General features: G+C 39.8%; 1 protein-coding gene across 2 annotated transcripts in view; it reads left to right on the forward strand.

Moving 5' to 3' along the window:
• The first annotated feature begins 343 nt into the window (after nucleotides 1-343).
• HMGA2 (high mobility group AT-hook 2) overlaps nucleotides 344-14614 on the forward strand; it is a 125001-nt gene continuing 110730 nt past the window's right edge. For both annotated transcript variants that reach the window (XM_012642029.1, XM_012642030.1), the window contains exons 1-3: nucleotides 344-1255; nucleotides 3913-3999; nucleotides 14003-14053. In XM_012642029.1, the coding sequence (XP_012497483.1) occupies nucleotides 1145-1255; nucleotides 3913-3999; nucleotides 14003-14053 (249 nt within the window). In that variant the 5' untranslated portion in view covers nucleotides 344-1144. The remainder of the gene's footprint in view (nucleotides 1256-3912; nucleotides 4000-14002; nucleotides 14054-14614) is intronic.

A 14614-nucleotide genomic window follows, 5' to 3' on the forward strand; every position in this document is an offset into this window, starting at 1 on the left:
ACAAATGCCCAGGGGTGACCTCGGGCGGCGGGTGGGGCGAGGCCCGAGGCGAGCCGGCCCGGGATCCCCAGCCTGTCCCTTTAACCCCGCCGCCGGGCGGGAGCACGTGAGCGGGGCTCCGGGTGGCACCCGGGCGCCGCCGCCGCCGAGGCAGTTGTATTTCGAACGCTGCCTCTGGCCCGCGGCCAGGCGCCTTGGCTCGGCGGTCCGCCTGGCCTCCCTCCTCCTCATACTTTTCTTCCTGCGCAGCCCCCTCCCCTTTATCCGCCTACGATTAGAGGTGGGCACTCCCCACCCCCCACCGGCCGCCACCCCCTCCCCAAGCACACACACACTCATCCCACTTGAATCCTGGGGCAGGAACTCAGAAAACTTCGAGCCAGGGCAGCGCGCGCTTGGTTCAGGACGCCGGAGAGAGCAGCCCGTCCCCCTCCGACTCTCCGGTGCCGCTGCCGCTGCCGCCTGCTCCCGCCACCCGAGGAGGCGCAGTGCCACCCACTGCTCTGTCCCTCCCTTGTGCTCGGTGCCCGACCCTGTCCCGGCGGAATCTCCTCAACCTCTCATTACTTTCCGACTGCCCAAGGCACTTTCTCTCTCCCTCTCTCTGTCTGTCTCTCTCTCTCTCTCTCTCTTGCTCTGTGAGCGCGGAGCGGGGGGGAAGAGGAGGAGGAATTCTTTCCCCGCCTAACATTTCAAGGGACACAATTCACTCCAAGCCTCTTCCCTTTCCAAGCCGCTTCCCAAGTGCTCTCGGTGCCCGCAACTCCTGATCCCAAACCGAGAGAAGAGGCTCTCCAACCTCAAGCCCTCTTTCCCTTGTCCTTCGCTTCCCTCCTCCTCTCGCTACCTCCACCTCCACCGCCACCTCTACCTCCGGCACCCACTCACCGCTGCCGCCGCCACCGGCAGCGCCTCCTTCTCTCCTCCTCCTCCCCTCTTCTCTCTTTTTGGCAGCCGCTGGACGTCCGGTGTTGATGGTGGCAGCGGCGGCAGCCTAAGCAACAGCAGCCCTCGCAGCACGCCAGCGCCCGCTCACCCAGCCTGCTTCTCCAGCCCTATCACCTAATCGCCCGAAAGGTGCTGAGCAGATTCGGGCAGTTGAGGCGAAGCGGCTGCAGCGGCGTTAGCGGCGGCGGGAGGCAGGATGAGCGCACGCGGTGAAGGCGCCGGGCAGCCGTCCACTTCAGCCCAGGGACAACCTGCCGCCCCGGCGCCTCAGAAGAGAGGACGCGGCCGACCCAGGAAGCAGCAGCAAGTCAGTACGCGGGCGCGGTGGGGGCACCAGCCCACCCCCGTTCCCGCTGCCAGGGCCGGGCGACGCGCCGGGCGACCCGAGCGCGGGAGCCCAGTCGCCGGCCACGGCACGCTGCCCGCCGGCGGCGGGGGAGGGGGCGGAGGGCGGGCGGCGGAGTCCCCCACGACTGAGCCGCGGAGCCCCGGGGCGCCCGTGTTCTTCTGGGCGGGGAGGTGGGGAGCCGCGGCGGGCGGCCGCGGGAAGGCGGGAGGTGGGGTTGGGCGAAACTCTTCCTCGGACTTTCGCTATTGTGCACGGCCCTGAGTGGCGCGGTATCGCCTGGTGACTGCAAGTGGCCGGGGTCCCGCAAACCAGGGCTCTCCAGAACTTTCCGAGCCGCTTTTGCAATTGCCGGAGGGGAAGGAGGTGCCGGGGACCGGGACGCTCCGGCCGATCGGGGCTGAAGGGGCTGGAGTCCTAGGGATCGAGGGCTCTTTCTCCCGCCTCCCGGGGCTGCTCGCGGGCCGGGGGCGGGTGCGCCGCAGTCACCCACTTGGCGCCCTCCTCAAACTCCGGGTGGCCCAAAACTCGCGCCCTCCCGACAAAGAACGCGTGGGGACCGGGCTGCCTGGTCCTCTTAAGGCTCTTTAAATGCTGTGCGGCAGCCGCCGGAGGTGGCCTGGGAAGGGCGAATGGGGGAGCCTGGGCCCCCGCGGGACGAGGTTAACTCGTTCGGCCAAGGGCGCGTTGGTTCAGTACGCCAGAGTGTCCGAGAGGGTGCACGGTAGCTAGGGTCGCTTCCTCGTTAGGCGTCCCGTCCCCCTTTTGCCCCCGAATCCGGCGCCTCAGAGCTGCAAACATTAAATGTTCTTCTCCTAAGCGAGTGGCTGGGGGTTGGGAGGGCAGGATCGAGGGGAGCCCGGGACCCCGCGGAGTGGAGGGTTTTGTCTGCGGATACAACCAATTAAGCGTGCAGCCGGCGCTTGCAGAGCTGCGCGCAGCGCCCAAGGCTGGGGGTTTTGTTCGCTGCAATTTCCAAGCCTCGGCGGGCAGGATTGGAGCGGGATATGTCTATTGAGAACATTTAAACTCCACTTCTTGGGCTTTAAAACTTCTCCTTCGCTCCTTAGCTTTAAATCACTTCCTTCGTGGCAAATAGGCCGATTAGAAAATAATCCTAGAGTCCCAAAGCTGCCCGAGAGTAAGGTGGGGAAATTGAACAATGTTTGCTTGCCAGTGCATTTTAGAAAAACTGAGAGAGTTGTACCTTTTTGAAATCATCAAAGGAAACAAGCTAATCTAGAGGCCCCTGAGTTTTCCCGCTCTGCCCAAGCGACACTTTACACCGCATTTGAATCCTGTTTTACACCTCCCAGGAAGTCTCTGCCCTCCCCCACTTGTTTCCCATCCGCCGCCTAGCTCTCCCTAACTTTCCTAATTGCTCCCCCCCCCAAAAAAAAATTCCAGAAGAAAATGCACTGGGGTCTGGAGGTGATTGGATGTTTTTACCTTTGAGTTAATACAGAGTTCACAAAGAAAGAAAAATGTGTCTCCAATGTGTTTGCACTGGATGTGCCCAACTGGCTCTAGTGGTCCCACAGAAAGCTTGCAGGGAACCTTCCCCAGATTCTGTAAATAGGATGCGAATTTCCATTGAGGACTTTCATGTGTTTTAAGTTAATTAGTCTCACTTAATCACTGAATCTGAATGAAATGTGAATAGATGATTCACTGGATAAATATTTAGGATCTGGAATATTAATCATCACATTCTCTTAACCACTTGAGTATTTACTACTTGGCATGGGAGCCATTTAAAGTTTTGCTAAACCTAGTGATTGTTTCAATTTCTCCTTCCCAGACACTCCATTCCTCCTCATTTCCCCCGCCAAGCCTTTTATTTTTCTCTAATCCACCCCCGTAAGAGTTTTCTCAAAAGAAAGTTTTGAAGAAAAATTGTTTATTTTTATCAAAAGCTATTTAAATTTAGACTGGAGACCATGTCTGCATCTCCAAAAGGAAGTGGAGAATTGAAGCAATTATGTAGATAATTCAAGCAAAACCTCCCACCACAGATTTACCATAATTATTTGGAAAGTTTAGGGGGAATGGAGTTATTTTGAACTGAAGAACTTGGATAATTGCTCCAATATTTCACTCACAATGTGTCGGTTTGAGGCGTAATAGACCTAGAATGCAGGTATACAGAGATGATTAAAAACTGCCTTTTCAATATGGAAGATGGTTGAAATATCTATGACGTTAGCTTCATATTTCTGTTGTTTGAAATACTAGTATAATGGATAGTGGTATTCATATAAAATGGTTATTATTTCTGTGAGTTGCCAAACGCATCACCATGTAAACTTTACACCTTCAAAATATATGACTTTCTTTCTAGAGCATGCAATATTTTGGCCTTTGTTACTATTGTAGGTTTGAAATAGAATCTAGTTTTCATATACAAAATAGAGTTTCCTCTTTGGACCCTTGCATTAAAAGTATGGTTATTACACTTTTCTGTAAACTCTGTACCATCATCATCCATTTATGCCTGAACTGAATGTGTTCCAACGGCTCTATTGAGCAGTCGTTTCAGAAAATAACAGCTAAAGAGTCAGGGTCGATTTCTTTCAGACGGTCTTGCCACAACAGCATTTTTTTCCCCCCACAATTAGGAGCCAACCGGTGAGCCCTCTCCTAAGAGACCCAGGGGAAGACCTAAAGGCAGCAAAAACAAGAGTCCCTCCAAAGCAGCTCAAAAGGTGAGATTTCTGGAATCAAGCTGTCCTAACTTTTATCAGTGACTATAGAAACCTCCCTGTAACTTTCCCATTCTGAATCCACACCTAAGGATTTGTCCCAACTGGGTAACCCAGGACTCATTTCCTACGTTTAACATCAGTTAGATGGGAGTTAACTTTTCTTCTAAGTAGATGCTTAGCATAAAAAATTCATGAAGATACTTACAATGTTGTTTTTAAACAAACAACCACCAAATAATATGAACCTTAAAATCAGGGAGTGGGGAGGAAGGAAGGGGGAGTGGAGAATGACAGAATAATATTTGCACCAGTTGTAAAATAGTTAAAAACAAATGAAAACAATAGATTCGCCTGGTGGTGAAGTTTTTGCAATTTCCTGTGAAAAATAATAGAGTTTAATTTACTTTGTGCTTATTTACATGACTACTGCAAACCAAGTCCTATTAAAGTACTTTGCCAAATAGATAATAGTTAAAAGTAAATCCAATTATGGGATACTGGAAACAATTTCATGAATTTTACAGCTTTAATTGTGATGATAAAGTATACCGTTTGTTCTACAATAAACCGGCAATGTAGTATATCATAATCTCAAAAAGCCTTTCCGTCAAGTGATACAGAAAAACTCTGAATTAGACAATTAGAAGTTTTAACAGATATTTGACTTATTTAATATATATTTTTGGGCTGGACAAAACCCAGTCAAGTGTAACATTCAGCACTTTTCTGAATAAATTTTAAATTGCAGTTTAAAATAGTTTCATGTTGGTTGTATTTGAGCTAGAGAAGAGGAAATATCTTAGGGTCAGTGCATGTATAGAGAAGTGAAGATGAATATAAAAGTTAGTCATTTTTTTGGCTTTATAAATAAATTGGAAAAAAAGTTTCTGCATTTTATTTGTAGGTCTGTATAGTAGTTGAGAACAAAGGTTTAAAAATGAGAAATAAATTTCGATATACTTTTTCAATAGATTTGAGTACACCATGTTTAATATTTGTTAGAAAGGACTGTATGCTCATCTTTATGGGGTTAATGTTTTGTGTGGTTTTTCTCCATGACTTGGGCACTAACCATATTATATGTGATAGTTTTCAGTGTTGTAAACTGCCATAGCAACTAGTTATCTAGGAGGTTACTATAAAGTTATTTAGAAAGTAACTATGACTTCTTGTCTGTTTTAACAGTTTTGAACAGAGTTGAAGGAGCAGATTTTTAGTATAATTAAATTTAACTGCTGCTTAGTGTTTAGGTTTAATTGTGATTTATATTTAATTAATAAACTTTAAAGTAGCTCTAAGTAAACTTGTTATTTAAAAGTGGCAATAATATAATCTGGTATTCCCAATATGAATACTTTGTTCCATTTTACCTGGTTTATAAGTTAACGAAAAAGAACTAATTTTACCAGGGAGTTTTTCTATGTTGCATAAGTATGGAATTTACCTTATTTAATTTTATTCTAAGGACATGGAAAAGGAATGTGTTAGTAGTTAGCTAACAAACATTTAAGCTTTGATGTAATTGCTCTAAAAAAAAATGAATCATTATAATATCTCCTAGGAAGAAATCTTTAAATCTCATCATAAATAAATTGTTTGGAATTTAATACAAAAAAAAAGGAAAACAAATTACCTTCCAGATTTCACTGTATTACATTTTTTGAATGAGTAAATAGAAATGTTCCCATCACTTTCTCTTCATTTGAAAAAGTTTACCACTGGCTACCGAAATCTTTATTGACAAAAGGAAAGTTGAGACTTGTGCCTAATTTACCACTTAAAGCAAAATAAAAAAGTTGCTCTATTCCCAAGTAAGGTTGGATTTATTTTTAGTGACTTTAGTGCTAGGCATTTACAAATGACTCTCCTAGGTAACTCATCTTCCTGATAATTATTCATATGTATGCATACATTATTACAATTTCCAAAACAGAAGTAGGTTTTCTTTTTTTCCAAAGAAGTCCTTCTCTTAAATCTTTCATACTTCCAGAAACAATTATTTCACACAATTCTGTTATAAAAGTCCCTTTTGTAATAAAAGTGAATAAATACATTTACCCATAACATGACTGTTATTTTTCTTCAATTTTGTAAATTACGCTTCATTTGGAGAAGATAATACTTTGCGTAATAATGAATGACATTGATGAATCATTCATGGCATGTGTAAACTTAAGGTATTTTCACTTTCAAATCAGTATTTGTTGAATATGCTACTTTATATAAACATGATGTTCAAACATATTTGTTTATTAAGTGTATATTGTGTTCTAAAAAACACATATGCTTGTTAGGATTTTGAAATGCAAATCTTTTTAGAAAAAATGATTTTTCATAACATGTAAGATAAACATACCCTGACCAGAGTAGATATGAGAAGTCTTCTATGATTAATAAATTGGGTGTTTTCCTGCAAACTGAGACTCACCACAATGAAAAATACATTACAAAAACTGGTAAGTATATGAGAAGAAAGAAGTCAAAAATTAGAGAAGATGCAATGTACACTGGACTCCTCATGATGTTGTGTTTAAAATTTCTTGCTGCTTGAAATTTCTTTACTTAACAAAGTTTGTGTTTAGACGCAGTAACTGGCCTTGGGGCATTTGAAAACAAAACTGCTTGTTAGAAAATGAACAGTGTGAAACTTGACAATGCATGCAGAATATTGCAAGACCAAGTGGACGACTACTAAATTAGCCATCACTTTAATTTCAGACTATATTCAATAGAAAATTGATTTATGTAATATGTAAAACAAACACATTTATAAAAACACAATTTGTTATGCTTGGAACTTTTGGAAGAGAAGATAAGTATTCTTTGATCTACATATATTCCATTAAAACTAATTCCCATGGATGTCCATTATATGACAATTGTAGTCATTCCTGAGGAATCCAATCTGAGTGCTCAGAATTTGTCCCTGAACCAGTTTCCTATTGTTACCTTAATAAAAGGAAAGAAGTCAGAAGTTAATGTTATACTGAATAATTAATTTATCCATATGTCTGTGTGTTTGTGTATGTGTTTTTACTCCTTTATTTATTTTTTAGTTTGCTGTACACCTATGACCAGTTGTCTCTTAATTTTATTTTATTTTTTTTAGTTTTGTTTTCCTGTCATGGTTGTGCTGGATAGAAATACTTTTTATTTTCATGTCTCCCATGTTTGGAGAGAAGGAAGTTATAACCTCCTTTAGTTTAGGGTTTTGTTGTTCCTTTTTCATCCTGAGAAAGAGGGGTTGTCACTAAATTCTTCAGTGTTTAGAGTCTCAAGTCAAATTCATCTTTAAGTTTCAAGCCAATTCTCACTCAAGTATTTTTAGGAAAAATTTTTTTCTGAAGTTGAATTAAATTTTATTAGAAGGAAAATGAATATAACAAAATCTCAGGTGTAAGATAACCCTACTTCATAATGTCATAGATTTGCTTAATCTTCCTTTTGACTTTAGATGTAGTGGCCAGACCTAGACAGCAAAGTACAGAATGAAAATATCATCTAGGTAAAGCAGCTATAGTTTAAATAATCTGTTCAGAATAAATATTTAATGTCTATCTTCAATTTGCTATAAAAGAAGTACTGACATTAATTGAATGCTATAAAGACTAGTTTATGCTCCTTCTAATCATTTGCATTCCTAGAAATGTGGTTTATTTTTCACAAATCATTGCTAACACCAATCACTGATATTCTAGGAAGAGAAAATGTGGGTTTTATTTACCATTTCAGATAACTCATGGAGCATAGATGCTCAGTGAGGACAGAATTTTCTTCAGAATATAGTAGGCCTAACTGTAGAAAGTAACCAACATCATTATACGTAAGTCAGGGAAAGGTGTTGGAAGTTGTCATATAATTCCAGCCTATGGTTTCTACAGTACTAATATGATTTAGTTTGATTCCTGTGTGCTTTAACAGGCAGGTAAGTTCCATTTTGGGATTCAGGACCCTATGTGAGTATACAAATGAATTTGGGCAGGGGGAATTAAGTAAAGCCCAACTGCTGTCTCCATTATCTTTATATTTCAGGCTGACTTACCTAAACAATTGACTCATTTTTTCATTTTGCTTTACTAGAGAAGAGTAAGCCTCACCTAATGCATCAGCAAATTCTATCTGGTAATGCCTTTTTTGTCATCACAGATTATATTCAAATATGGGAGATTTAAATACGTTTGAATTACTTTATGAAGTAACTTTATTTCAAGGGAACCCTAGTTCTTTCTGATTCTCTGGAAGCTATCATCCTTCTGAACTCTTCTGAACTTGAAAGCTCCTCATTACTTTGGCTGACCTACATTCCTGGCTCATTTTTATCTCAACGTCTCAACAGATCATTTTGCTAAGGAGATAGAATATACCAGATTGGTATTCTGTTGCATTTCAGTTCTTTCTTGAGAATAGATGGATGCTGAAGGATCATTCAAACCTGTCTTGTCTTGTTAGTTGACTTTCTGCAGTTTCCAGAACAGAAGACACAGGTGGAAACTGAATTGCACTGTCCTAGATTCTGATATTTTTAGTTATGAATCTTTGTTTTGCCAACCAGAAGAAAAAGGTGAATGGAGAGCTGACTGTATTTTAGGCTATTGCTTTATTTCACATTGCTTTAATACACTGACCAATTTTGAATGGCTTATTGTATTTGATTTAGTGAGAAGTAGTATGGGCATTCTCTTTTGTCTAGGATAATAACAGATTTGTTCAGAAGGTAATCCCTGTGAAATTTTGTATCATTACTATTAATTTTTCTGATTACAAAAGAGGCAAGGGGAAGGTTTGGAGGAGGAAAACCTGAAATTTTGAAAATGACAACCTTTTGTGTTATTTTGGCTTTGGTTTTAATTTAGCGCTTGTGTATGTGAAGATAAGCATGTGCAAAATAATGACGTAGAAGTTGACAATGAGGGCCTCCTTGGGTAAAACAAGAAAGAACAACAATGGATGATGGGATTTACTTATATTTCCTATTGAAAAATTTATTGTGATAGCAAATTGTAACATCTTTTCAAGACTAAAAGTTTTGTACTTAACATTGGGGAACCCACAGAACTGGATCATCAAAAATGTAAAACAAGAATTTCCTGAATGCTTAGTCCGATTGATTAGTCCGGTTGATTTTGATGCCAGTGCACATTGATTTATGCTGTTTATACTTTTTAAAAGAGCAACTAAAACAAATAAAATTTGATTTTCTAGACTTTGGATAGGGCTCCACAGATTATTAGGTTCAGCAGGTCTAAGTCTAAAAAAAAATCAAAATACATGAAAACAAAACAGGGACCATCACACCCAAATATTTTTCTAGCTTGTTTTTTGTACAGATGCATGATTGATTTGGAGTAGGGGAGTTCTGGCTTTATCTACCATTCATCACAGTACATATAAAATATAGTAGCAAAAAATTAATAGCCACCTAAATTTGTCCCTGAAGTCAGAATTGAATTATTCTCGTGGTTTCCAAACTCTGCTCTTATCCATGTGTTTATAGGAAACTTGGAAATATTTTACTTTTAACTAATTTGATTTTCACCCTAGAAGGTTATCTTTTGTATTTTAAAATTTCCCATGGCAATTTTATTTTATATGAGAATAGCTCCCCGAAGAACAGCCCCTTTAGTGCCTTGAAATCAGATTGAGTCTCAGTTCTGCTACCTACGAACTTGGGCAGGTTGCTTAATCTCTCATTTGTGAAACAGGGAAAGTAATAGCTGCCCTACTTAAGTAAGATAATGCTTGGAAAATCACTGTGGAAACTTATAGCATTGGTAGGTGTTCTTTTTAAGAGTAGCATTTTAAAATAAGGGGAGAGAGAAGGAATTACATTTGACTACCTACTAAATGCCATAGCTTTTATCAGGCACCTTACATATATATTAGCTCCTTTAATCCTCTGACATAGGCATTGTGGTCTTCATTCCATAAATGAGAAAACTGATTGAAAGACGTGAACTATGATATGTCTGATTTTCAGCTCTAGTGAATGATCACACTTGGATTTGAATTCCACTTTAATGCCAAAGCTTATACCCTTTCCCTACTTTGTCCTGTCAAATATTTTAATAAGATATTTATTATAAGGTAGATTTCTGTTATCTCCAGTATGTGAAACACAGGTTGGAAGTTAGGTTTTGAGAAACCTTTGAAGTGGCCCTCCAAAGGTTATAAAGGGATTGGAAATGTGTGCCTTCTGTGACCAACACCCACAGACTTCTGGTCCCCAAATAAAGCACAGGTCTATGCCTTTGGGGATTATATCACATTAAGAAGTTCCCTTATTTGTTCAGTGAGAAGGCTAGATGAAATGATTTCTGAAGTTTCACTGAGCTCCAGCATGCCGATGGTAAGAAGGAAATAAGACATACATAAAATATAAATTCCTTCCTTCCTCCCTCCCTCCTTTTCTCCTTCCCTTCCAGAAGTATGATGTGAATATCTCCTGTACATCAGGCACTAAGCACTGTCATCAAACTAAGAAATATATTTGCTAGACGACTTCTTTCTTAATTTTTTTAATGTGGAGTACATTTAAGAGCTTGGAGTACCAGAACTTCTTAGAGGAAGAGATGATTCCATTTCCCATTTAACATTCCTCCCAACCCTCTTGAACTTGCTTCTAAACATATTGAAAATTAAGTTTACAGTTATGAATCTAAACTTTAAAAAAAAAATTAAAAAATATGAATAGGGACAATCAAGGAAGAAATAGTACTTTTAACAATATGGTATGATGGTTGTGACTATTAGCATAATAGTGCTGGTAATATTCTGAAATATTAGTTCTTACACATGCAGAATTCCTACTGTTTCCTTTTCTCCAGCTATATAAGCAATAAATACTTAGACCTAGTTATGTCTCCATTATACATAGGTTTGTAGTATAGAACCAAATTCTGTTCTGGCAAAGGAAAACCAACTATACACTTCTACTGTATTGCATTTGTTGATACATTAAAACAAAACAAGCCCCCTGAAAGTTTTGTCTTTGAAAAATAATATTCTGAAGAGCATTAAATACAGGAAAACAATGTTCAAGCCAGTGTTTTCCAATATGTAAAAATCCTGCATCTGTGCTGGTTTACAAACTAAAATCCTAACTTGTTTTGCAGCCTTTGTGAAGTTTGATTAGAATGATTAAATAATGTGGGTTTTAAAGAACAATGAAAACCTCCCAGATCGTCGCCACACAGCACAACTAATGTGTTTCTTCTAGATGTAGTCTCAGAAGAGGGTTTCAGTTTACATGTAGCACTGGCCTGAACGACCAAGGAGCAAGTTTGCTTTTAACAAGTCCGAGTGATAATCGTGATATTTTGCCCTTTGGTTAGTGGTGCGAATTTTATTTCTCAATAGGCTTTTTGTAAATGAGATGCTCATTTAAAAGTCATCTTATTTGCAAGGCTTTCTCTCTCTTTGAGAGATTCGCTTTCTCTGACTTTGAAATGGAATGAAACCCTTTTAGGAAAAATACCCCTCTCTTCAGTAGATTTTAGATACACCCGGATCACGTCATGGCCCCTGAAACATAACAACCGCACAGAAAAAGCCTGGTGCAGCACCATTAGCCTTTCAGATCAATAATTTCCTCCCCTCAACCCCACCTACCACCCCCATTCCCATTAAAAAGGATTTCTATCTTCCACGTTTGTGTAATTTACTACTGGGTAGATTGCAATTTTACAATTGCTCCCAAAGATTAAATAAAATGCTGCTTCTGTACTAGAGAATTTTGTACTCATACACTTCACTAGGCACTATCCAGAGGGTTTCTTGAAAGCTTCATTCTGCAGGTGGTGGATGTAATGGAAATTTGCATTTTCTGAACCTTCTGTGAGATATGAAACTAACTTCAAGGAAAACTTTCTCTTTAAGGGTTCCGTCTTGTTAGGAGTGAAAGAATATCTATGGCAGGCACTTCCAGGTACCTCGATGACTCCTCCAGGAGGCGTTATCTCCATTTTACAGATGAAACCAGATTAAGGTTTTCAGGGACCTGCCCAAAGTTATAAAGCTAAAATGGCAGAGTAGAAATTTAAATCTAAGCTTTCCAAAGTAGAGTCTGTGATCCTCTCAGGACACCTCCTTCTCTCCGTGAAGCAACACTCCGAAAGACGGTGTGATTTACTGGGCACTCGCTTAATTCATGCTCATATGACTGAAAGAAGACAATGTCACTAACCCCTGACAATAAATGATTCCTTTGTGGAGCTATTCAAAAGTAATAACAATTCAAAGTGCCCTAATCTGATGGTTCCATAGAGCTCCTAAAGACTACCAGGTTTTCTTTTGTTCTGGAAAATTAGCTGAATTGGTGACAGTTTTACTTCCTAAAATATTTTCTATGGTAGCAAATGCTTGTGTACTAAGAGATGTTAACATTGTTAAGAGGGTAGGAGCACAGTCATTAGAGTCAAGTAAAGCTGAGTTCAAATCCCAAGTTTACCACTTAACCTGTTTTGTGTATGACTTTGAGCAAGTTTTATATATATAATCTAAGACTTAGTTGCTCATCTGCAAAATAACAGAAATATTATAATAGTACCCACTTTATAAGGTTGCTGTGAGGGTTAAAGTAACACATGACTCACTCAGCCCAGTGCCTGGGGTATAATGCTCAAAAAATGTGACCTAACATTACAATCATACAGAGTTTGGGTTAACTCATGGGACCCGTTACATAGTAACGCCAGATCAGGGAGATACTATTTGGTGAGAAATCTTGTGACTTATTTTATCTATTATCTACCTGTCTATTAACTGTCATCTATATCCACCTATTTTTTGCTAAGCAGATTGAAGAGAGAAAGAGGAAGGTTTCATTTGGCAGTGTAGACAGTTATTGCATGTCATTTTAGTATCCCTGTACCAAGTACCCACTGGCTATTAACCCAGATAACAAAAGTAAGAGGCAAAACAAGTTGTCCTGGCTCAGGTTACCTACAGTTTTGTGTTGCTATAGCCTTGGGAAAATTCTCATACATGGTACAATATATACTAAGTTTTCTTTATCCTGAAAAGTATAAACACGTTTTCATAGAAGGTATATATGAGGGTGTGTGAGTGTTCATGTGTGTTTTTGTTGTGTTTAGGGATTGGAGTAGGGGTGACAAACATGGGAAAGCTAGTTACTTTATAGATACTATTAAAATTTAATTCAAAAGGGAAAAACAACTGTGATGCCAGAAAAATCTTCTGTGAAGTAAAGCAATAAAACAAACTCTCAAGATAATTAGAAATATATTCATGGCAGGTCTGTGTTGAGCGTGGAATTGTCGTTAATAATGTACATTTTAAATTAATTATTAATTTTAGGCACTTATAGTTTCCATCTCTGGGGACCAGCGTTGATTTCTGCCAGCTTTTTTTCCCCTCTCTGCTTTAGGTGAACTGATTGACAGGTGATTGTTTTAGGCAAGAAACAGGAAATTGATCAAGTAAAAGTGTGCAAATGTTTTTTTATTTTGAATTAGAATGCTTATGTATTCCCTTTTACATTTCGATTTGCTTTTGGCTGCCAGTGTAGGTTAGAAGTGCTTTGTAAACTGAGAAGCAATATATCAACATTAATTTTTGTAGCTGGAGTTGTGAAATGGAAAGAAAACCTTGATCATTTAAAAAGCATTAATTTTCTAAAATACTAATTCGTGTAATTATAGAATGGGGATAATTTTTTTTTATCATGGACAGAAATAAAAGCAAAATAGCTTTTTAAAAAGCATTTTCATGCATTTCAGAAGAGATCACTCCAGGGGAGTCTTTTAGGGAGAGGGGCTACATAGACAGCTCTTTACATCATGCCGTGGGGGGAAAAAAACAGGGAAGAAGAATCCATTCAAAAATGCAGGAGAAGATGAACCTTAGAGGAGAAAGAGATTGTTAAAATAATCTAGATACCTCATCTGCAAACCAGAACATTCTTACTTGAAGTGTGTTCCTCAGGGCAGTACTTATAAATAATGTCAGGTAGGAAACCATAATGACTTCCTTTTTCATGTTGCAGAAAGCAGAAGCCACTGGAGAAAAACGGCCAAGAGGCAGACCTAGGAAATGGGTGAGTAGTAATATATAATTTAGTTCTGTTCTTTGTAAAGAAAAATTGTTTTTTTTTAATGAGAAAGTTGTATTTCATTAATTATATGAATTTCTGTCTTCTGATTTGATGAATCGTTTGAAAGGGTTAAGGCAAGTGACAAAAGTATCACCACTTCTTACCATTAGGCTCCAGGTGTTTACTCAGAACACTTTCCTTTCCTGAAGGTGACTCCTTTTTCGTTCTCTTATCAATATCAAAAGAGTCTCCACTCTTCCTTCAGATGGGGTAACAATGAGATGACTTGTTAAGTAGGTTGAATAACTAAAGTTAAAGGGTATTATGAAACCTTGGAAATTGATTACAAATGGTGATAAAATTCAGATGAGATGTGTATGAGACACATTTCATTTTCTAGGTGGCTTGTGTTTTCTTTTTGTATTGGCTTTGTTAGGAAGCAAGGGTTTAATTTCCAGTTTTTCTTGCTTCCCTTAGAAATCATTCTCTATGTACTGACATTAGAGACAGTTTCATCCACAAGAGTGCACTTGGACCCATGGGCACACAGATCCTGTATCTTTT

This window comes from Propithecus coquereli, unplaced genomic scaffold (assembly GCF_000956105.1).
Source record: "Propithecus coquereli isolate 6110/MARCELLA unplaced genomic scaffold, Pcoq_1.0 Scaffold172, whole genome shotgun sequence".
Lineage (NCBI taxonomy): Eukaryota > Metazoa > Chordata > Mammalia > Primates > Indriidae > Propithecus > Propithecus coquereli.